Here is a 25,957-nt window from a genome sequence, read left to right as displayed (position 1 = left end):
TCCCTCCTATTGACAGCTGCAGGCCGTTTATAAGAAAAGAGAACATTCCTTTAGAAGCAGTTTATGGCAATGTGTAATTTTAGGATTTTTATTGACACATCTTTAAAATCACAGGGGGGGAGGCAATTCAACAAAAGTGTGAATCGCAAAGACCTCAGTGTGTAAAAAAGGAGTTTAATAGTCATCTGAAGCACTGGTGTGTTCACGTGCAAAGGAAAATACGATATTTTCCACTTGTGAACTGGTATTTACCAGTGTGTTGAGTTCAAGTGCTTTTGTTGTCGTAATGTGGTAAAAAGATGGAGATCCAGGCCTGTTATTTAGCTAAAACTATTTTAGATTGCTTAAGTCTTCTGCTACAGGAAGAAAATGATTTATCAAAACTCAAACAGTAAATAATATGCTGAATATTTTGTAGATCATAAATAGTACATATTTTTACCATCATGACTCTCGCGTTGCTCTCCGGCATTTTGAAAAGGTCAAAGGTTATCTCATCTTGGCAACTCGTGCATCGAAATATTCTATGTGCTGCCCAGTGGAAAATACCACATGAGGGGTGTTCATGTGCATTTTCCACGTCGGCTTTTGATATTTATAATTACCATCGCACGTGAACACACCATAAGACACCACTGAGCTTACCTTCACATCCCGGTGAATGATGTTGTTGTCATGGCAATACCGTAATGCCTCTAGGATCTGTCTCATGTAGTGACTAAAGGAATAGAGAAGAGAGGGTGGGAAAGAGAGAAACCCATTTTAATCTGAATGGAAAGAAAGTGGGAAGTAGGTTTGGAACTATATGATGGTACTATATGAGTAAATGATGACAGAATTTTCTTTTTGGGGGGAACTATCCTTTTTAACACAGATAACACAGTCTAAAACTTTACGGAGAGCACAGGAACAAGAAATGGATGAAACTGGCCTTAGAGCTGTTTACCTGGCTACTGCCTCACTGTAAACAAAACCAGCGTCTGCTCTCTTCACAATCTCAAAGCAGAGATCTGCTCCATCCATACTGAAAGACAGAACAAGACAAGAAACAATATATCAGCAATATAAAGTCAAATACTGGTCAATCAGTTCTAAGGTTCATTTATGATTTAACTTTACGGGAAACAAATACAAATCTTTAAGATATTGGTGAAAAACAATTGTGTCTGTGACCCCGCCTACACTGAAATGTATTTTGCCCCAAATCCCATCATATATCTATATATTAAACATCAAGGTTGATTTCAAAAACTTTTGCAACTTTGAGGGCCAGATGTATGTACATTTGCGAACGCAGCGTTAATAGCGTCATGGCCAAACGCTTGATGTGAAACTGCAATGTGCGTGTTATGTACCAAACCTGGAGTTCATCAGGTAATCAGCGCCTGTCCCCATCCACTATACCGTAAATTGCGTAATTTCCGTAAATTGAAAATTTAAACGTGCAATTGAATGGTCCTCCTCCTCTCACTGCTGACTGTATGAAATGATCCTGATGCCAATAAATGTAATGTAGCGAGGAGTTTAACAACTGCTGGAATGGAATGTGAACGCTGATTCGGAGCTTAATGGTTTTGTTTTCACAAAAGTGTAATTCTTGTGGCAAAAATCTTTTCAGCTTCTCTCCTTAGCCTATGTCTTAGTCTTGCTCGGATTACAGCTGCTATTTCACCAAGAGGCATACGTAAGGAAACCCGCTTCCTAAGTTACACCTGCTTTTAAGAGGTGGACAATTTTCATCACGGTGCATCCCGTTCATACATATCTCGCCATGGTTTTATGCACACTTTTTGAAACAAATACACCTGAAGTGGGCAGAAAAGTGTTAGTACATCTGGCCCTCAGTGTGAGATGGTCCTCAACACGAAATCCAGGGGGAGGAATGGGATCCAGATCCAACTCCTCCCACCTTACATATACCTAAACCTACCCATCTCCATCCCCTGATCCCTAACCCCACCCCTAATCCAACCCATCTGAAGACCCATTCCCCACCCCAAGTGAAGACACTTTCAATGCAAAACGTCTTAAGTGTGATTTTTGCATCTAAAGGCAAAACCCGAGCGGCATGCTGTTAGTTCCCCATTATCTCTGAGGACAAACTCAACTGTAAGTCAATTGTGGCCAATTTTAGAAATAAACACTTTTCTGATTTAAATATTTTCCCAATGCTTTAACAATAAGATGTGTTGTTTCCAGAGGGCAGCAAAGCTCGGGAAGCTCCTACTTTTGTGTTGGCTCGTGTCTCTAAGGCCTTTAAAGAAAATCCCTTGAGAGGCAGCTGCGCTTCTCCAGATAAGAACTCACACTTCATGAAAGTTCTTTGAGAAAAGCTTGGCACTTCAGATAAGCATATGAGCATTTAGCATTTGGGGAATTAAAAAGCTCACCCTAGTCTACAAAACTGCTGAGAGAGCAATAGACACAGGCTCCTCTAGACAGAGAATAGGATGTTCATGTCTATGTTCATGCTTTTTAGAGTTCACCGACCAAACCTCACCACAATATGCCTCTATATAGCCAAACCTTCAAAACGTTGTTCCTTTCACACACTCCAGACAAATGTGTTGGACTCACATGTGCTACAATAAACAAAGAAACAGCAATGCGTTTTGATTTCTTGTGTACATGAGTACACGTGTAAAGCTTGTCGATGTTATGTTTCCCAATGCAACAAATCCAACATTTAAATTAAAAATGTTTGATTGCATTTGGGAGTTTATGTGAACAAAGAATTAATGGAATAATAAAACAAGTGCAGATTTGCTCAGAATGAAGGACTTACAACTCAAACACCATGTAGAGCATGCCATCAGAGCTGTAGGTCTCCAGAAGCTCCACTATGTGAGGATGTTTCAGCATGTGACAGATGCTCGCTTCCCTCTTCAGATCTACAGGAAGACAAAGAGGTGAATTTCAGTTTCAAATTGAGTCACTTTCAGGAAATGTATTTTTGTACACACCAATTTACTATTTTTAGCAACATTAAAATAAACTTTTATCCAAAGTTTTGGTGGTTTAAATGTAAGCATAATGAATTATCTTGTTTCTATGTTTATTATCGGTAATATCCCAACTCAATACAAAAAGTCAACCTCAGCACCACTTATAAAACTAGTTAGCACGATTAACAAAAAAAATGCACGAGTGCACAATTAGATATTTGTGGTGAGAGAACTGCATAGTCAACCCCACACACACCGCTACTCTTCTGGTATATAATTAAAATGGTTGGCATTCAACAATAACAGCAAAAAGAAAATTGTAAAATGGAACATTAATGGAACATGCTATAGTGCGATTCACAAACACATATATTACGTGTATCATACACTTTGACGAAGGAACTACCATGGATAAAACTTTTTAAAAATCATACAATAGAGGGGTCAATGATGTGGTGACGCTACGTTTTTGTCCAGATCTATTGATGCATTTAAAAATATAGTGCAATTCGTGCATACAAAGGATTAAATACATCTCTCCTATGACAAACGGTTTTATTTTCTGTATCAAAATTAATTTAGATAATCAAAAAAAAAAAAAAAAAACGGTTTGGGTGTTACAACTGTTCCAATATCATTAATGGATATAAAAAAAAAAAATAAAAAAAAGAATTAGAAAACACCACCCCTACCACCCCACAGAGACAAAGCAGATACAGTATACAGACCAGAAAACATGACAGAGACTTTAAGATGTGTGAGGTTGGAGTTTTGCTGGTGTGCAACAAAATCTAGAACACTATTATTATAATGTAACACTTAAATCAACATCTGCTCAGTTGAGGAACATCTCTCCGGCAGTCAACAACAAAAAGTAATAGTGGTCCATCTTAAGACTCAACATCGATCAGACCGACCAGCCCAGAGGCTTGTTACTGATCAGCCATAAAACAGACACTCCTCTGAGTGAGGCCTATATAGTATGCAGACTACAGCATGGATCTTATTTATTTAAACCATCAACCAGACAATATAACTGAGACTTTAAATTATGAGAGCCAATGGAGTAAAATCACTTATTACAGGGAAAAAATAAAGCCCCTAATAAAAGCCATAAAATAAAGTGTTTTTATGACACTTGACGTTAACTGGTCCATTCAAACAGACTTTTTGTCTTTAACTTGAAATGTTTTGATTACCAACTGTGCTTGTGACAAAAATAGTTATTTTTCCAACAAAACGTAAAGCAGAAACATCGACAATAATCAGAAATGTGTCTTGAGCAGCAAATCAGCATGTGAAGAGTTCAGATGCAAAAGCCTCTAAATGCCATTTGAAATTTTCCTCTTTAATGATGATTTTTATCAAACTTGTATATTTATGTTCAGTGATTTCACTTAAATGGCAATGATAATTACCTATTAATTGTTATTTAAGTGAAATTACTGAACTTACATATACAAGTTTGATAAAAATCATCATTAAAGAAGAAAATTTCAAATGGCATTTAGAGGCTTTTGCATCTGAACTCTTCATATTAGAATCATTTCTGGAGGATCATGTGACACTAAAGACTGGAGTAATGGCTGCTGAAATTCAGCTTTGCATTACAGAAATAAATTACATTTTAAAAAATATTAAAATAGAAAAGAGCCGTTTTAAATTGTAATAATATTTTACAATATTACTGTTTTACGATAATAAATGAGAGACTTTATTAGAAAACATAAAAAAAAAACGTCACATTTTTGAAAGGTACTATAAATGTTTAAATGCAGCTTTATTATCAAAAATACTTTTTTCAAACCAGAGTTTACAAGTTCGTCATGGTTTGTGAGTGGCTCGTCTCCAGACTGCAGTGTTTATTAAACAAGTGCTGTGGCAGTTCTGTCTTATGGCATTGCATCTGGCCTCTTAATGACCACCCCATCACTATGACACCACCTCCACTAATATGCCTCATGTCTGGAGGTGAGAGAGGAAAGGATATACCACTTTTAGGTTCGGCACTTGCACAGTACAGTAAGCATTGATTGCAAGCCTAGATGAACCTAAAGCACTGATGTTTAATGTGACATAATATAACATAAGTATGATGGTTGAGAGAACATGAGACTATTGAACATTGGCTCTTTTATCTGATTTCAGCATATACACTCATCTAAAGGATTAATATGAACATCATACTAATACTGTGTTTGACCCCCTTTCGCCTTCAGACCTGCCTTGATTCTACGTGGCAGTTGATTCAAGTTCAACAAGGTGCATTCTTTAGAAATGTTGGCCCATATTGATTGGATAGCATCTTGCAGTTGATTGAGATTTGTGGGATGCACATCCAGGGCACAAAGCTCCCGTTCAACCACATCCCAAAGATGCTCTATTGGGTTGAGATCTGGTGACTGTGGGGGCCATTTTAGTACAGTGAACTCATTGTTTAAGAAACCAATTTGAAATGATTTGAGCTTTGTGACATGGTGCATTATCCTGCTGGAAGTAGCCATCAGAGGATGGGTACATGATGGCCATAAAGGGATCAACGTGGTCAGAAACCAGACTGATCTCATGAAATGGCATGTGTATGACACGCCAATTCATATTTCCATTTTTGGCGTGCTATCAACACGCATAATCGCTCTTCAGTGTGTTTATGAACACCGTTGACTTAATGTTACATTACTGTATATATAAATATATGACCTACCCGAACCCCGTCCCTAAACCTACCTGTCACTGGGGTTAATACCATTTATGAGTCTTCCCCAACCATCCTAGGAAAAAAATATATCGCTCCCCAGATGTAGATCTACATTTTGCTTCGTTTCGCTCGGACATTTAACGGCGTGTACATACACGTGGATAGCTCAAAATGCATATAGATAACACACCACTTGATTTGAATATGGCGTGTATGTTTACGCAAAAGTCATGATGTCATGTTGCAGAAACAATGCTAAGGCAGGCCATGGCACTTAAACGATGCCCACTTGGCACTAACCACATCATTACACCACCACCACCAGCCTGCACAGTGGTAACAAGGCATGATGGATCCATGTTCTCATTCTGTTTACGCCAAATTCTGACTCTACCATCTGAATGTCTCAACAGAAGTCGAGACTCATCAGACCAGGCAACAATTTTCCCAGTCTTCAACTGTCCAGTTTTGGTGAGTTCTTGCAAATTGTAGCCTCTTTTTCCTATTTGTAGTGGAGGTGAGTGGTACCCGGTGGATTCTTCTGCTGTTGTAGCCCATCCGCCTCAAGGTTGTCTGTGTTGTGGCTTTACAAATGCTTTGCTGCACACCTCGGTTGTAACGAGTGGTTATTTCAGTCAAAGTTGCTCTTCTATCAGCTTGAATCAGTCGGCCCATTCTCCTCTGACCTCTAGCATCAACAAAGCATTTTTGCCCACAGGACTGCCGCATACTGGATGTTATTCCCTTTACACACCATTATTTGTAAATCCTAGAGATGGTTGTGCGTGAAAATCCCAGTAACTTGCAGATTGTGAAATACTCAGACTCGGCCCGTCTGGCACCAACAACCATGCCATGCTCTAAATTGCTTAAATCACCTTTCTTTCCCATTCTGACATTCAGTTTGGAGTTCAGGAGATTGTCTTGACCAGGACCACATCCCTAAATGCATTGAAGCAACTGCCATGTGATTGGTTGATCAGATAATTGCATTAAGGAGAAATTGAACAGGTGTTCCAAATCCTTTAGTTGAGTGTAGATGTGCAATAAAGTTATATTCCAATTGTTAAAATCTCTAGGGTACAATGTCTTGTAGCTTATTATACTACATTCTTAGCTTATACTACATTGTCAAAAAATAATTAATTAAATTGGCTCTAAAGTTTCCATTGTACTTAAGTTATGTTGTGTTTATTCAGTTGCAATTATCTAAATGTGCAGCACCTCTTCCATCTGCTCCAGCTGTTTAAAGCCTGTGTTTCAACTGTGGGGTGCTTAGGGACTAATGGGAAAATCTGGGACACTCATGAGGAGTCGATGTGTACCTTTAATATGATGGAAGGGCAATCTGAAATTCAACTCGATTATTCGAAGAGGAAAATCTTTCAAATCAGAGGGTGAGATTTACTCACGGAGAAGAGGCAGCTTGGTTTGGAAGTTTGGCACAACATTCCCACACATTCCAGACACTCTCTACTCTCGATCTCTATTCAGCTTCCTCTAACGGAGTCTACCCTGGGACATTCCCATGACAATTGGTGTCTACAAACGGCCAAATTTCTCACAACAAAATCGGCGACACATGCACATTTTACGGCTTGAGGGCTTACTGAGATGCAGGAATAAAACATGTTGGCTGGCTCCAGCAGGAAGGAGAGCTGACAGCAGACGTCCAGCACCTGAACAATCCCACTCATGACAGATAAACACAAACACACTCGCACTGCTGACCTTATGCTGTCCCGCTGGACTCAGGCGTGCTTTGTTTTGCACTGTGCACTGTGCGTGAGAATGTGCGTTTTGAAGTGATGGGCAGTACATCACGACGACAAACCTGCGGTCTAGTGGTTAGAACAAATGTCTTTACACGTCAAACAGTGGTGCTAATATGGATGACAAGAATTCAGATCTGGCTTGCAACTTTCTCCTGTTCCCTGCTCTTCTAATAATTTTGATTCCATTCTCTACTACTTAGGCTAGTTTAAATTAGTCTCCAATCAATTTGTTTTTTTTTTAAATGTTGAAATTAAGCTGATATAACAATTTAATTTAAATATGGTATAAAACATTCAAAACATTACTGCAATAAAATTACAATTTTATTTAATATTTTCTAAAACCATTGAAATGACTGATTTCAAAATAAATCAGTTTGGGAAATTTTGGGGAAAAGATTTATAATTTAGCAAAATATCCTTGATTCAGTTCTGTAACCCTATTATAGACTACAGTATTTATTACACAAATATTTTTTTTTTTAAATAATTAAAAAAGAAAATAAACACTACACTTGGATGCACTAATGAGCACTTGGAATCAACAATATATTTTCTAAAATAAAGACCAGGTTACTTATTATATATACAGTACTAAGTAAATAAAATAAATCAATGTATATAAATATGAATAAATAAAATAATATTTTTTTGTTCCCATTCCCATCATCTGTTCCCATTCGTCACTGCCTAACATCATTAAAAAGAAAGTCATATCGGTCTGGGTGGAACAAAAGAAGGATGAATAAATGATTACAACATTTTCTTTTTGAGTACTCCTTATTATGCATTACCATTTTTCAGTCATTTACATGCACAAAGCCACTTGAAGTGGAATGATGCAAAATCATGACATAGTTATGCGTAAATAGCTTCAATGCTTTCTGTGATATCCAGTTTATGCAAAGTACCACATTTGTGCAAACAACAATTAAAACATTTGAAGTATTCAAGTCTGTTGCAAAGTATTTTTAACAGATTGTGTGTCAGAGCGTCAGTGTGTCAGCGTCTCAATCAGCTATTCTGGGGGTATTCCTTACACCAGGGAATGATATACTGCACATTAACCGTTTGAATGTTGTGGAGAAATGTGCTTCTCTTTTAACTGCATTAACATTTAATGTCCTCCTACTCCAATATAGCACATATGAGACACAGAGGCACCGAGGAGAATATGGAAACAATCAGTCACCCTGACGCGGTAAATAAAGAGGACTGAGACGAAGGCAAGCAATCGGCCCATTTATAGAGCAAAGAATGGGGGAAAAAATGAACATATATCACTCTATGAAGATAAGCAGGCAAATCAACCTGTGCACACAAAATTACATTAGTCTGTGAAACACAAATGATACCTGCTGAAAAATGAGCACCATCACTCACACAGCACCATAACTAATAAAGGAGTGAAATATTCTCACAATCACTCAGGCAATTTACAACTGCAGGAAAGACCTTCAATTCAATGGCAACCATGACGCCGCTCTATCTTTCTATCTTGCTTCATAAAGAATGAAATGTGTGGCAATCTCTTTGAAAGCAGATGAGAGTTCTGAAGGTTGCAGACAGTCCAGATATTTTGCCCTGACCTGAACCTCAAGATGAGGACTTCCATATAAATAAAAAAGATAATAAAAAAAAAATCTTATCACCAACTAAAATCTGAGAGTGACAAACTGAGACAAAAGTTTAAAGTTCCAGTGGCTTTCACTCTTGAGCTGCCAATATGCAGCTGCCAATACAAAATTAAGCAACATTACGATTACAGAAATGTTAAATCTTAATGTGCTTTCATTTGGTCATTACGTTTAAGACTTGTTAGAATAGTTTTGCTATCTTATCTTGCAACTTGTAAGAATGAGACTGTTAAGAAAGAGTTTTTAATTAAAATATCAGTAGCAAAATAACCATTAGAATTAGTAAATTTGATTCATAATCATTTCTGCAGTGAAACGGTTTAAATGAATCGATTCAAACCAATGATTCACTGATTAGTTAGGATGATGGCTCATGAAGTCTTTTAGTATGTGGATAAATATTGCAGATTGAATTGATTCAATAATCAAAGAATCAAAGAGCTTAATGTATTGTTTTATTAATGCCTAATGCCTATATTTGTGTATGAAATATCATATGCAGGCATGCATGTATATATTTCGTCATTATGAGAGTATCATATAAAATTGTAAAGGCTAGAAGTCCCAGCATGCTTTTTATAGCTTCACAATGTCTTCCTGGCAGCCATAAAAATGACAAAAGCCCTAAGGTGCACAGTGCTGCTGAACCTGAAGAATCAAAAGAGGAAGAAACACAGCAATGATAATAACACCCATTGTGATGAATGAAAGGTCATTGTTTGTTCAGGCACCCTCCCACTGGTCACTGTTGTTTACTGTTGTAATGACAGAGCTTTACTTTCTATGAACTCAAAGGCCATGTACACACTGCAGCCAAACTGAGATGTCCATTCACCTTTTAGTGCTTAATCCTGTTCTGTACACGCACAGTTAAATCATTTACAGGAGTGACAACCACATTCTACTGCCAACATTTTAGAAAACCGCTTTTGAAAAATTCAATGCATTGTGTATGAAACGAACTGAACAACTACTTGTTGATGGCGTTTTTTAACGTGTATCAGAGATGTTTCTCTCTTCTGTATGTGACATCACAGGGAAAGTGGTAAAAGCCTTGACTTGTTTGTGTTGCCAGATCTTGTTAGAAAACAGAGAAAAAAAACAAGCCCACAATAAACTGAAATGACTTCAAATGTTTCATTCTGAAAATAAGACCAAAATATCACACCCCACACTTTTGCTTTAATAACCCATAAACCCGAGTGCTTTATGAGCCAAACTGAAAAACAAGCCCAAAATGATGCTTATAAATAGACATGGCTAATTTATTAGAAGTATAAGCAAAACACAATGCCTCCGTCGACTGAACATATAAGCATTTTGTTGCTGGACACCAAACACACAAGATGCCAGAACTTTGCTATGGTTACCACGATGTCAATCATCACAGTTTCAGGAGCAAGTTATGTTCCGTAAACACACGGAACAATAATTTATTGGACTCACTCCCGCATTTGGCCAAAGATACTTAACCTTATCAAAGACACTCTCAAAGAAACGGTATAATCTTAAAGAGTAAAACACAACACACAGATGAGCTGATAGCGGTAGAGCCAGCTAGTGTGATGTGAACTATAGGCCACTACTGACATTAAACATAGATTAGACAATATCCATCTTAAATTATATTTTTATGAAATATCTCAATTTATATATTTGCCATGTAGAAAGATTCAAACTGCTTAAAGGACAAAATAAATTAAACAATCAAGTTAAAAATAATCAAGGTACAGTATTTTAAGGTACATAAACTCAAGGTGCAGAAACAGTTTTTATCATTTGAGAAATATTTCGAAATTGAGAGCATGGTTGTCCAAAGCTGACATGGAGATGATTATTCATGCCTTTATTTATTATTGTTTAGATTATTATAATTGTCTGTTTTTTTACTTGTTTTAACAAATCTTCGTTGAGTCGTCTCCAAATAGTGCAAAACGCTGCAGCCAGGTTTTTAACAGGCACCAACAGAAGGACACACATTACACTGGTTTTATCCACACTCCATTGGCTTCCAGTCAAACATAGAATTTATTATAAAATTTAAGTTGTGACTTTTAGAGCACTACATGGACAGGCCTCCCAGTACATCACAAACCTGTTGACCCCCTCATCCTCCTCCTGCAATCTGCGGCAATGGCGCCACCAGGGGGTGGCCAGGGGTGGCCATGGCCACCCCTGGCCGACTCCTGGCCACCCCATTGGCCACCCCAATGGCCAGTATTAATTTTTGTAGCATCAGTTATGCATTTTATAAATAAGTCAAAAATATTCTTAAGTAAAAGAAGACGGGGAATTATGTGTCGTGACGTGCTTTTTAAGTGCCAAATGGTATACAGCAGCTTTTAGGTGTGTTTTTTGCCACGTTTGGACAGGGGATGCAAACAGCGCGCTTTTCGGCGCCTCCCGCTTTTTTCACGTCAGTTTGGGTGACAAAGTCATCTGAAGTCATTCCATAGCTTAATGTGAGGTACAGAAGTATATTTACATCATTAAAGTATAAACTCGTTTTCCCTCCTCTGCGACTGTCATCATCCTCCATTCATATTCAAACAGCACGCGTGCCTCTTGGATGCACGGTAAAACTCTCTCCAATATGATATATTGACATTATAAATGCATGATCTGTAGATAAAAGTCTGTATATTCGCATAAAATTACTTTATTTTCTTGGAGTTTGTTGCGGTTTTTAAGCGACTCACCGGCGTGTTCTGTTAGATCACACATACATATCACAAGGATTATGAATCGGCATCAAACGCACAATAACCGTGAAACAAAGGAACAAATCGCACTTGGATTTGTGTGCTCAACATTTTTTCGATTTGTGACATGAGCTTTTAAATGCACATTTATGAAGCGCAGTGCTGCTGCACACTGTGACTCCATGTTGCTTTGAGCACATCATTCTGCACCCGCGATGTTTTTCATGTAATCATGCAAGAACGGGCTCAATCATGGGTTTGCGCACTGAAATATTATTAAAAGCCAATATATTTTGTTATACCTAGCCTGCTCAATACATTTTAAATAAGCATAATTTAATTGTATATAATTTATTTGTAGTTTAGGCTATGCACTTCTGAATTCTTGACAGTAATATATAAATATAAAATTGTGACATGATTGCCTGATTGAATTTTAAAAGAGAACTAATAGTAATTTGTTTTTATTAACATATTTAGATTTTATAAAATTACTGTGCAGATTTTTTCAAGAATTACTTTTTGCTGCTGATGTATACACTCATTAAGTGTATTAAAAATTCATAATACATTTATGTAATATTTAAAGGTGTTAACTGTAATGTTACACTGCAAACTAATAACTTAAAAATGATTAAATTCATCACAATTATGTAAGTATCTGGAAATTTGCTGTGGGGCAAGGACCCTTATATATAATATAATATATATCATTACATACAATGTAATATATATTAGTTGGGCCCTACTAATATCATTAGTAACATTAAATATTACACAATAAACCAAAGTATATCAGTAGGAGTTTCCTTAAGTCTTTCTGATAGTTTTCTACAGGCTGGTTTATTACAACAGTAGAAAAGAATTCTGAAATTATGGTTTATACTGTAGTTTTGGTGTGCCACCCCAAGATTTTAACTGGCCCCATCTGGCCACCCCTACGAAAAATTTCTGGAGGCGCCACTGATCTGCGGCCCTCAGGTCAAAACCTCCCCAAAACCAACTTTAAAACTTGGGGGATCTGCCTTGCCCCCAAACTCTGAAACGCCCTGCCACTGTCGCTGCATGTGGCCGAATCTGTTGATTCTTTTAAAAAGCAGCTGAAATGTAAAGTACTTTGTGATTTCTATCTCAGATAGGTGCTATATAAATACAGTTTACCTACTTACTAGTGTTTTCTACACAGCGTAATATATATATATATATATATATATATATATATATTACTCAAATGTTTTAATAAATGAAAATTACATGCAGAGACTTTTTCACATTTTGCAAACAAATCATTGAATCAATCCGACAGTTTAAACTGATTTACAGAAATGAATCAAGGCTCAAAAAACGAGTCTAATGACAGTCTTTGGGAAACTTAATGACCTATTAAAAGCACATTAAATCATTACAATGTTGGTTCATTTTATTTATTTTAACTAGCATCACTTACCAATAGCAATAACCCTACCGTAAATCTCAATCCTTAAATTTACAAGTCGAAAATCCCTTCAAGCAAATAGGCAACTCATTTGAATGCAAATGCCTGGACCAATCAGCAGACAACTCTGGACACATTATGAACTTTCTGCTTAAACAAGAAGAACAATCTACTACAGAAATGTGTGTAGCCGAGAATTTCAATTTGTCTAAAATATTAAGCAGAGATTATTTATATGAAAAATACATTTAAAAAAGCAGTGTATCTAGTCTAGTTTACTTGCTGTTGAGTGCACCAGCGAATCTGATGCCATAAACCTCTCACATTTTTGCTAATCCACTTATGAGACCTTCCAAAGAAGTATTCCTTGCATTATTCCAGGATGCTTTTTCCTGGGGGACTAATAAAGATCTCTGCAACCTGACTCTTAAAAGTTGAGTAAAGTTGGCCAATTGGAATGAAACTGCAGACATGTCATGTAATTACTTTGTGTGAACAAACCGTAGGAAGTCTGTGAGCATTTTATTTATGCTGGGCCAAGACTGAAGCATATGTGGCCTCTCTCCTTCACACCAGTGCTGTCACTAACCCAAGTAAACAGTGATCCATCAAACAGAGTATCAGAGAGCCACCTGACGCTGTGTTCCACTAACCAGCCAAATGACCCGCAAAGCTTTTATAAAATGACATCCAAACCAGCCCCCCCAAAACCAAAGCACAGAGCTTTAAAATCATTCACCACACTGCTGTCAAATATCTCAAACAAACACTCAAACTAGTTAGTCAAAGACAGGAGAACAGATCAGTGATGAGGAAGGATATAAACAGTTCTGGGAAATTGAGAAAGATACTTAAGTGATGCTTTTAGAGGATAGCAGAAGTAAAGCCCTTCTGCTTTACAACTGGGCTATTTCTGTATCCTCTTAAACAAAAGTGGAACATATGTCTTTCTGAAAGAGGAGTTTGAAGGTCCAAATTAACGTCTTTCTGAATAACAGCCAGTTATCAACTGTATGGCAATCATTTGAAGCTCATTTCTAAATGATAGCCTACACACTCAAACCCACACTGTGTGGAGAGCGCTGACACATTTTGACACATTCAGTGAATGTTTCTTCAACTAGGAGCATGTTTGGCCCTGTGGACGTTTAGAAGAAAAACAAACACTTAATATGAAGAGTTCAGATGCAAAAGCCTCTAAATGCCATTTGAAATTTTCTTCTAAAATGACCATTTTTATCAAGTTCGTATATTTAAGTTCAGTAATTTCACTTAAATGACAATTAATAGGTAATCTTCATTGCCATTTAAGTGAAATTACTGAACTTAAACATACAAGCTTGATAAAAATGGTCATTTTAGAAGAAAATTTCATATGGCACTTAGAGGCTTTTGCATTTGAACTCTTCATATATATATATATATATATATATACAGTAGATGTCTTCAGTGCTAATAGACATACAGTGGGGCCAAAAAGTATTCAGAAAAAGTAATCAGCCACTGATTGTGCAAGTTCTCCTACTTAGAATAATGAGAGAGGTCTGTAATTTTCATCGTAGGTAGGTACTGTACACTTCAACTGAGAGACAAAATAAAAAATAAAAATCCAGGAAATCACATTGTAGGATTTTTAAAGAATTTGTTTGTAAATTATGGTGGAAAATAAGTATTTGGTCACCCACAAACCACCTGTAACTTCTTTAAGAAGCTCTTCTGTCCTCCACTTGTTACCTCTATTATTGGCACCTGTTTGAACCAGTTATCTGTATAAAAGACATCTGTCCACAGCCTCAAACAGTCACACTCCAAACTCAACCATGGCCAAGACCAAAGAGCTGTCGAAGGACACCATAGAAAATTGTAGACCTGCACCAGGCCGGGAAGAGTGAATCAATAGGCAAGCAGCGTGGTGTGAAAAAAATCACAATTGTAAGAAAATGGAAGACATACAAGACCACTGATAATCTGCCTCGATCTGGGGCTTCACGCAAGATCTCATCCCGTGGGGTGAAAATAATCATGAGAACGGTGAGCAAAAATCCCAGAACTTCACGGAGGGACCTGATGAATGACCTGCAGAGAGCTGGGAGCAAAGTAACAAAGGCTACCATCAGTAACACACTACACCGAGAGGGACTCAAATCCTGCAGTGCCAGGCATGTCCCCCTGCTTAAGCCAGTACATGTCCTGGCCCGTCTGAAGTTTGCCAGAGAGCATATGGATGATCCAGAAGAGGATAAAGAGAATATCATGTGGTCAGATGAAACCAAAATAAAACTTTTTTGTAAAAACTCAACTCGTCGTGTTTGGAGGAAGAAGAATGCAGAGTTGCATCGCAAGAACACCCTGTGAAGCATGGGGGAGGAAACATCATGCTTTGGGGCTGTTTTTCTGCAAAGGGGACAGGAAAACTGATCCGTGTTGAAGGTAGAATGAACGGGCCATGTATCGTGAGATTTTAAGCCAAAACCTCCTTCCATCAGTGAGAGCCTTGAAGATGTACATATATATATATAGATTGGTCAAAATCAAGCCCCGGGATATATCCTTCATATAAGTGACCGTAGATAAAGGAAAAACGCCATGCAGAGACACACAATATATATATATATATATATATATATATATAAAAAAACTGACATCATCTTACTCTAAAGCTCAACCTGTGCACACCGACATGGATTTCACGTCATGTAGAGACAAATCAGAGGCTGTTAACATAGTCACTCTTTTATTTTTAAATAGAGTGAGAAAAAGTTGCAGTCAGCATGTGATTCAAATGTGCTGATGGGGGACTCACTGAGTTTCACATCCACATGCACAGTGTGGCATCCATGGCTCTGACAGCACAACACAGCTGTTGACACACATATACAGCAAACACACACCTCCCATGATCTCTCAGCCCCTGGAGAGCTGCTATTCAGGCCAGTATTGGTAAACAGAAACTCTAATTCAATATTAATACTTGACAAGCTCCATTTTTTGCAAGTAAATAAAACAGCTACTCAGTTTTATCTGACTCTCACTGACTAGTAAAGTAAAACATATATATCGAGCCTACATATACTTTTATAAATGCAAGTTTTATTGTATATTTGATAAAACAGCATAAAAATATATAGAATAATATAATGTAGAAATAGTATAGTTTTATTCTATTTGAATCTAGAGCATAAATACTAGGACAATTTGCACTGCTGAGAGGACTATTATAATTCACTCATCTTTATTTTCTATTTTACTAATCTTCCTGTACTGGAAGCTTCTACTGTCACCACAACATGCAAAAAGTCTTGACAATTATCTCCTGATTCTGAAAAAAAGCATTGTTACAGCTATAACGCTAAAAGACTAGATGTTACATTTGAGAAAAGCCCCATCGAAAATTTTGATTTATGACTTGAAAGGCACAGGAGGATCTAAAAATCAATTCAGCATCTTTTTTTCATTTAGTAATAACGGAAATCCATATTTCACAATTCTTTGTTGGGGTGCCAAGCTTCAGAATAATTCCACACATACAGTAAAGAGAGGTGTTCAGTTAAAGATGTGTCATGGCTGAGTCAGCTCTGAGTAGACTTATGGGATTTATGGTGGGGACAATTTGTGACAAGGAAGTAAAAAGACCCTCAGTCCATGGTTCATTCGTTCCTAAGGCCCTTGTTGAATACACTTCTTATCACATCCAAGAAAAAAAGAGGTGGTTAGAAACAGTTAGATATACTGGATAAATCAAAACATGTTCCAAAATATTTTGAGGGCAGAACATATAATTATGGGCCAATGTTTATACTTTTGCTTTAACTCCAAAACTCAGCCATGAGCTAGAGATGTTTGCTGATACAAACATCTCTAATTAGTTACAACAAATGTACTGTAATAATCTAACATCAATGAGACAGAGGTTAAGATGAGAACAATTAAAAGTCAGCATGGACATGGGTACATCTGACCTAATCTTTAAGGCATTGGCCTAATAATGATCGTCAGCAAAGGCCTAGAAAGTGGTCCTTCTCTCTTTGTTGTATCCTCTGGCTCCATCTCTCAATCTTTAGAGGCAGGTTGGCTGATTAATTAAAAATTGTCTCCCTAATTGTCTTCCAAGTGTTGTAATAATCAGAGGGAAAGTGTGGTGGTGTCCACCCCACCGCTGGCATGGGTTACAGATGCATGGCTTTAGCACCATGTACGATATACTGTATATATATATATATATATATATATATATATATATATATATATATACATATATACACTGTAGTAAATCTATACCATATATAGCTTATCATCTTAAAATAATTTAATAACAAACATGTATATACTGTATATATATATATATATATATATATATATATATATATATATATATATATATATATATATATATATATATATATATACTTGGTCCTTAGGTGTGCACACATTTATGAATTATATGGACTCCTTATATCATTTGGTTATTTGGTGTCCTCTTGGAGTGTCCTTATTTGAAAAGACACCTACATTTAACTGAAATAAGCTTGAAGAAAATGCAGTTTTGTGAGAATCACCCTTCAATCAGATGGTTTACCTTTCTGGATACAGCAAATGACGACACAATGAATGTGTTAAACAAGATAAATGTGGTATGAACTATGTGATTAATCGTAACTACAACAGTAAACAGTAAACACTCTGACCTAGAAACTGATGTGACATTAACCAAAAGTAAATCATAAATATTTTAACTTGAATGAGAAAGTACCTTGAGGATTTTTTTTATTTGCTTGTCTCTGTATAGTAAAAAAGTAATCTAAGGCTGGCTCATCAGTGCTCTAGCAAAAGGAAACAACCTTTGGAAGGTTGCTAAATGCTTCCGGAGAGAAAGAATAAGCAAGACTTTTTGATATCTCAGGGAGAAGAGGTTGAAACAAAGCACACTGATCTGATCCATAGGGAAAAACAGTTCACCCAGGCTAACAACCTCTGCGTCTACAGCTTTCTGAGCAAATCATTTCATGATTCAGTGACTTTATACAAATGTTGCGAAGGAGCAAACATGAAAAGCAATGGAGGGTCTTTTAAATTATAATTGTGGATTTCCCAGAGGCTGTTCGGAGGTTTTCCTCTTTGTATATTTCCTGAATATACCACTTTGAAAAACATACACAAAACACTCTCTTTTCCAAAAATAGCACTAAATAAATTGGGTAGCTAAACAAAAAGGTAGCAGTAACCTCAAAACAACCTCTTGTTGCAGAACACAATGCTGGAGCTCTGCATTGGTGATGATGATAATGGTTACAATATTTACCATTCGGCTGTTTGCGTGTGCAATGGTGAAGACTTTTGGACTTCCCGTAGAGAGGAAGAGAGTCTCAATAAAGGAGTCCATCTCTCTGCCTCCTGGAAGCGATATTCCCGTTGATTCTGGACAAATCCCCCCCCCAAGATCAATAGAACCACTAATGTTCGATTGCAGTCCTCTGGATGACCGCACACATTTTTAAAGAATTTGCTAGGGGGAAAAAAGCACAAGGTGAATGACAGGGGGCTACAGAAGAACCAGAATTTATATAGAGAGGGGCTGTGTTGTTCAGCAGTCTCTCTCACACGTGATGGCTTATCTAGGACTCTGAAAACTGGAGGAATGAATAAGTAGATGGAATAAGAATGAGTGAGTCCAACAGTCCGGAGCACTTGGCAAAGATGTAACAAAGCAAACGTGGTGAGCATTGAGGGATGGATTGTCTTTTTTAAGGAATGAAGAACAAAAATATTTTTCAATCATATATTATATTTTTTAATATCTACAGAAATGTCTGCTGAAGCGGAAGTCAAGAACGAATATTGTGTGTTGGAATGTCAGAACACTATACCAAACTGGAAAATTGGCACAAATGACCATAGAAATACATAACCTAACCATTGTTGGTGTATCAGAGAGACGATGGAACCGGAGAACCGGATGGAACCTTCCCTCCTCTTCCTCACTGCCATCGACTGCACAATGAAAATGTCAGTGGATGGTCAAAGGACAGGACTACAGTGGAACCCTTTTGAGCAACTGGAAGATCTTGATTTTGCTGATGACCAGGCTATGATTTCAGAAACACATACACACATTCAACGCAAGACCACCAGATTGCATGAACACATAGGCCACAGGATAAATGTTGGGAAGACCAAGCTCATGAGACTTAACACCAAAACCCACCAACCTATCACAGTCAAGAAGCAATCCCTGGAAGATGTGGTCGAGTTTGTATACCTGGGAAGCAACATCAGCACAGATGGAGGAGCTGATAAAGATGTCGAGCTGTGCATCAGCAAAGCTTCAATTATATGGCTGTGAAACCTGGAAAACCACGAAATCAATTGATAAATTAAAAGTGTTCTTTAACAATTGTCTCAGATACATACTGAGGATTTGGTGGCCTAACAAGATATCAAATGTAGACCTGTGGAGAAGCATGGACCAGGACCATAACCAAATTGAAATCAAATCCATAAAGTGGGGATGGATCGGTCACACACTTAAGAAGGATCCGAGGAACATAGCAAGACAAGCTCTGGACTACAATCCCCAAGGCAAGAGGAAAATAGGGAGACATAGTCACGATAACAAATTTAGCTGGATGATAAATTGTCCAAGAAATTATAGTGATACACGATAATATTGTCTTTCCGAGACCATTTACATCTAAAATAATGATAATGACATAATCACACAGGTACAAAGATCGATAAACTTTTATTTCTAAAGACTTTTAAACACTAAAAATGGAAAACATTTTAAATATCCACAATAAATGAATAAAACATCCAAAAACAATAAAATCAATGTCTCTGTTAAAACAAAATGCACTTGAATAAATACCAAAAACAGTAAATAAAATGGATGTAAACAAAACCCGACCCTACCCTAAATTATTTGATATTAAAGCATTGACACACAAACCATTGTTAATTTAACATAAAAGAAAGCAGCTACTGCGTCCATGGTCTGGCATGACTGAATGTGCGCAAAGTGTGTTACCTTAATAATTCCCAAAAAGCTGACAGTTCATCGTGATCTCTCACATCTCTGTTATTATCAATGAAGCTGACTGCATAAGGAATCTTTCATAATATCTACACTTTGATTGTTATAATTAGAGGATTCACCAGCATACAGAATACAGCACTGAACAAAAAGTCAGTTTTGAGCGGTGAGGGGAGTCTATCTTAAATGCTTCTGATTGGCCATTGCGTTCAAGAAATCAACACATAATGTCTGTGATTGGCTACATTGCTCAACGCTGCAAACAGTCTCTTTGGTAGAGAGAGACAGAGACGAGGAAAGAAAGAAAGAAAGAAAGAAAGAAAGAAAGAAAGAAAGAAAGAAAGAAAGAAAGAAAGAAAGAAAGAAAGAAAAAAAGAAAGAAAGAAAGAAAGAAAGAAAGAAAGAAAGAAAGAAAGAAAGAAAGAAAGAAAGAAAGAAAGAAATAAAGAAAGAAAGAAAGAAAGAAAGAACGAAAGAAAGAAAGAAAGAAAGAAAGAAAGAAAGAAAGAAAGAAAGAAAGAAAGAAAGAAAGAAAGAAAGAAAGAAAGAAAGAACTCACATCAGCATAAAAATCCACTGTGTATGCAAATAATTTTCAATATAGTCACTCACACACTTGAGCACTGGCTTCATTTAAAATAAACCTTAATCTGTCATTAGGAAACTTAAACCACACCGAATACAACCTTTATGGTCGTTTATGTCCATCAGTAACAGAGAATCTGAGCTAAGTGGCCCTCATGGGCTTTCTTTAGCTTTACGGTAAGTGCTACAATGGTACGTGAAAGCATCCGTACTTCAGAGTATTGATGTCCTAAGTGCAGCTATAACAAAACACTGGATTCAAGCAAATAAATAAGAGTGTGCATTTATAGACCCTAAACACAGAATGAGTTTTAAAGAGTTTGGAGAGGATTTGTCACAGATGGCTGGCAGCTGGCACGTGACTTTAAGGTGCTACAAACACAAAATATGGCACAGATGACAGTTTAGTTTACCCTAGGTCTAGACGAAACAAAACGATGGGGTGTGCCAACAGCAGTATAGTGTTTTATACAGATTTATGTATACAGGCACACAGATACTAAAAATGCTAGTGGCGTTTTTTTTTTTACCACCTGTCAATCATAATACAGAGGATGGGGGAAAAAACTGCAAACACAACTTGATGAGTATTCAAGCAGACAGGGTCTGTAATAGTCGAGAAAGACAACGCATATGTAACAGTATCAGAATTTTGGTTCTGTACATTATGTCTTAAAGGGACAGCAACCTGCTGTCTATGTTTTTAATGGTAATCAAACAAAATTTCAAGGAAACCACTCACGGCTCTTAAAGAGCACCTATCATGGATTTAAAAAAAAAAAATGACTGTTCATGTAGTGTGGAATATAGCTCTAAGGGAATGAAAACATCCTGCAAAGATTTATATCTGAAAGTGCACCGCTTATAAAGTTATTGTCTTTCAAAAGTGAGTGTCGACTCTTGAGTATGAAATGAATTGTTTTTGAAACGAGTCATTAGCTGTTACATCGTGACGTAGAGAGGTCATTGGCCGCTCCCAACAACTGCGCGCGCAGACTTGAAGCGACGTCTAGAACACATTCAAATACTTCAGCTGAATCGCATCATGTCGAGAAGACGCTGTGTTCTACATTGCAAAGACAGTTCAGCCACTTGTTTTCATTGCCCAGGGACAAGCATGTGAAGAATCAGTGGTCAGAGTTCATATTTGCAATGATACCACAACAGTATAGCCCGAACCTTGTGTTCTCATCATTTTAATGACGAATCATTCAAAATTCAAAAACCTAAATGAATTCAAATGTGGATTCGCAAGCCGGTTGTTCCTGAAGGAGGGCTCAGTATCCAGTGTATATGGATCAGGTTCGTCCTCCTCCGAATCACAATCTGTAAGTATTATTAATAATGTTTGCTGTTATGTTTTCTGTAGCATGCACAATATAGTTATATTGTGTTGTGTGTGTTGTGTACACTCCGCACAGCTTCTAAGCGGGGTAAAGTTAGTTTTGTTTTTGATATTCACCAGACATTCATTGAAAAATGGCAATTACCTCCTAAATGACTTAGCCAAATATGACTTCACTCTATATAATAAGCACTGCCCCTCAAAAGCCGCCACAATGTGAGTTTCGCCAGGAAAGCTCTTGACGGAGACGCGAGTAAGGGACCGTGTGGAAAGTGCACTTTTTCTGACACGTTTGTTCAAACACTATATACATTTTTCAACACTTGACAAGCTATAATCCTGGTTATGGGCGTTCCTTTGCCGACAGTCTCTGCCTACGGTTTACCAATAACAACTGACTGGGTCATTTGACCAATCGCCGCAGATTCGCGTCACTCAAATGAAGTGTTTGGGAAAATGAATCGTCGAACGAATCATTTGGGAGTCGTTGAGCAAATCAGTTAAAAATAAATGCATATTTAAATGCAAAAGACAAATAAAGTGTTGTTTTTTTTATCCTTGCATGCACGTTAAACTGTTGTTGGAAACTCCTAAAACAAAAATAGGAACATTTCAATTGAATAGCTTTTGTAACTTTAATAAGGATTCATCTCTAATTTATAGTCAAATTAACGGTGGAAAGGTGTAAGCCTTGCCCAGCCTTTCACACGCTCTGTCTACGACTGTTTACCTTTGTTTATTGTTCTTATTCTGTGCAATGGTTATTTTATTTATGAATTGACATTTACGGTTGGCTGACAATAAATCACATTTAATTAATCTTAACTGTCAAATAATTTTGTATTGTGTATCCCATGACCCATGTATTGCAAAATGATGTAATTTGAGAGTAGCTTAAGTTTCACTCAGTTTAAAATCTGTGTCCTTGTCATTGCTTCAGTTATTTCAAGAGAAGCTTGAGTCCTACAGGGGTTGGACAATGAAACTGAAACATCCAAATACAGCACCAATTGACAGATAGAAGTCCTTCACAGTGACCAGAGGGATTATGAGCCGTTCCTCTTCCAGAACAGTGTCCAGGTCACTATATGATGCTGGTGGACTCGCTCCTCCAAAACACCTCAATAATATTCAGATCTGGTGACTGTGCAGACCATGGGAGATGTTCAACGTCACTTTCATCTTCATCAAACTCTTCTGTCACAAGTCTTGCTGTGTGTGTTGGTGCATGATCATGCTGATACACGGTTTGAGCATCAGGTGCTCATGATCCTCCAGAAGGGTTTGGTAGTCCTCGGCAGTGTCGTGTCCATCAAATACAATCAGGATTGTCATGATATTGGAGCTCAAACCATCACTGATCCACCCGTGCTTCACTCTGAAGATTGGCCGCCATGCATATAGATGTGAAACCTCCAACATTGGCCAGTGTTTCAGTTTCATTGTCCAACCCCTGTTTCACTAGCGAGGTTGTGTGTGACAAAAACCACAGGGAGGCAAAGTTCATTGAGTTTCTTCTTTTCTGCACTCAGAGAGGAATACACATTTGAAAGGTAACACAGTGAAAAAGGTCATTTTAGTCACTGAGTTTCATGGGTTTTACAGTAGATTCTGAAATACCATCATGAGTGTGTTCTCTCCCACATAGGAGGAAAGACAGATGGGAGGTGGGCAGAGTGTTTGCCGAGACTGTGAAACTCAGGAGACATGAGACAGAGGTTTAGCAGTGGACTGGGATAACGAAGTGTAGGAGTCCGAAGGTTTTAAATGATTTTAGACCGGTAGCCCTTACCTCCCTTGTGATGAAAACATTTGAAAAAATTATGAGAATAGAGATACTGAAAAATGTTGAAGACAACTTGGATCCACTTCAGTTTGCGTACAGAGCGGGGAGGGGTGTTGAGGATGCCATAATTACTCTTGTACATTTGGTAGCTCAACATCTGGAGACCCCAAAAACAAGGGCACGGCTAGCTTTTATCGACTTCTCATCCGCATTTAACACAATTAAGCCACATTTGTTAGCCGATAAACTAGTCAGATTTTTTAACCTTGATCTTAACCTGGTAGGATGGATCGTACATTTTTTATCTAACAGAACCCAGTGTGTGAGAGTCAATGGTTTGCTCTCTTCCAAGTTAAGTTCTTCTATTGGTTCACCTCAGGGGTGCGTTCTTTCCCCTTTGCTTTTTATTTTATATACTAATGATTGCAGGAGCACATTTGACAATAGGTATATGTTAAAGTTTGCAGATGATACGGTGATTGTGAGTCTCCTTGCAGATGAGGAGACATCTCATGGTCCAGTGGTGGAGGATTTTGTCTCCTGGTGTGCAGAGTGTAACCTAAATTTAAATATAACGAAGACCAAAGACATGATTATAGACTTTGGAAAATCGATCATCCCTGTCTCTCCTACTGTTATAAACGGAAAGGATATTGAGTTTGTGGACGAATATCGATACCTGGGTACAATTATCGATAATAAACTAAATTTTAATGCCAATACGGATGCCATTTGTAAAAAGGTCCAGCAGCGTATGTTTTTTCTGAGAAAAATGAACTCGTTTAAAGTGTGTTCTGTGTTAATGACACTGTTTTATAGGAGTTTTATCGAATCTGTAATTTCTTACTGTGACATTGTATGGTTTGAATGTATCAACCTGTCAAATAGGAATAGAATGACTAAGCTGATTATGACTGCTTCTAAAGTGATTGGAGTTCAACAGATATTGCCTCAAGACATTTTTAAAAAACGAGTTGCCAAAAAAGCTTTTTCAATAATCAATTGCCCATCACATCCATTGCATAAAGAGTTTGTTATCCTTCCATCTGGCCGCAGATATAGAGTAATGGGGGGGAGAACGAGGAGGTTTAAGAACTCATTCATACCAACTGCCATTTTAATGCTGAATAGTTTGTAACCATGTGTGTTTCTTTTTGTTTCATGTAAGTCCATGTGCGTTTTGTGATGTGTAGCACCTGTGCAAAACCAATTTCCTAAGGGATAAATAAACTAAACTGAACTGAACACAAAGCCCTGAGCAAAGAGTTCTTTCTCACATATTTAACATCCTACCCAAAGATATTCTTCCTCTTCAGAGAATTCACACTGAAACTGTACAGCTATGTTTCCATTCTTACACATACCCGCACTGTGATAGAGGAAGTGCAGTACAGTGAAATCCTCTGTTCCAATCCCGTAAGACCTTCGTTCATCTTCGCAACACAAATGAAGATATTATTGATGAATTACGAGAGCTTTCTGACCACCGATAGACCGCAACTTTATAACCACTTTCAAGCCTCAGAAAGGTAGAAAAGACATCGTTGAAATAGTTCATGTGACTACCATGGTTCAACCTTAATGTTATGAAGCAACGAAAATACATTTTTGTGCAAAAAAATTAAATAAAATATCTTTATTCAACAATTTATTCTCTTCCACGTCAGTCTCCTACGCTGTTCACGTCAGTCTATCGGTAGTCAGAAAGTCATTAAAAATATCTTAATTTGTGTTCCGAAGATGAACGAAGGTCTTACGTGTTTGGAATGACACGAGGGTGATTAAATGACAGTAATTAATGACATAATTTTTAAGTGAACTAACCCTTTAAGGGAGACTCGCAGACTATAATCTCAGGACTGTACAGATGGAATCTACCGGTCAGTTCTGTTAGCTGACTAAGTTTGGATGGTCTACTAGCTATTTTTCAACATTTTGGTAATCAAGCTTCATTTACATGTCAATCTGGGATCATTCTGTCTCTTACATAAAGAAATGCCACTCAAAAAAGAGCTAAGT

At 37.4% G+C, this 25,957-nt stretch overlaps 1 protein-coding gene across 19 annotated transcripts in view; it reads right to left on the bottom strand.

Annotated features, from left to right (window-relative positions):
- caska (calcium/calmodulin dependent serine protein kinase a) overlaps positions 1-25,957 on the bottom strand; it is a 174,708-nt gene that overhangs the window by 54,689 nt on the left and 94,062 nt on the right. For all 19 annotated transcript variants that reach the window (XM_039678090.2, XM_039678093.2, XM_089133162.1 and 16 more), the window contains exons 3-5: positions 2,786-2,891; positions 947-1,024; positions 646-718 (exon numbers count right to left, since the gene is read on the bottom strand). In XM_039678090.2, coding sequence (XP_039534024.1) covers positions 646-718; positions 947-1,024; positions 2,786-2,891 — 257 coding nt within the window. The remainder of the gene's footprint in view (positions 1-645; positions 719-946; positions 1,025-2,785; positions 2,892-25,957) is intronic.

This window comes from Pimephales promelas, chromosome 7 (genome assembly GCF_988280905.1).
Source record: "Pimephales promelas chromosome 7, fPimPro1.hap1.1, whole genome shotgun sequence".
NCBI lineage: Eukaryota > Metazoa > Chordata > Actinopteri > Cypriniformes > Leuciscidae > Pimephales > Pimephales promelas.
This window is presented reverse-complemented; position numbering and strand designations above follow the sequence as displayed.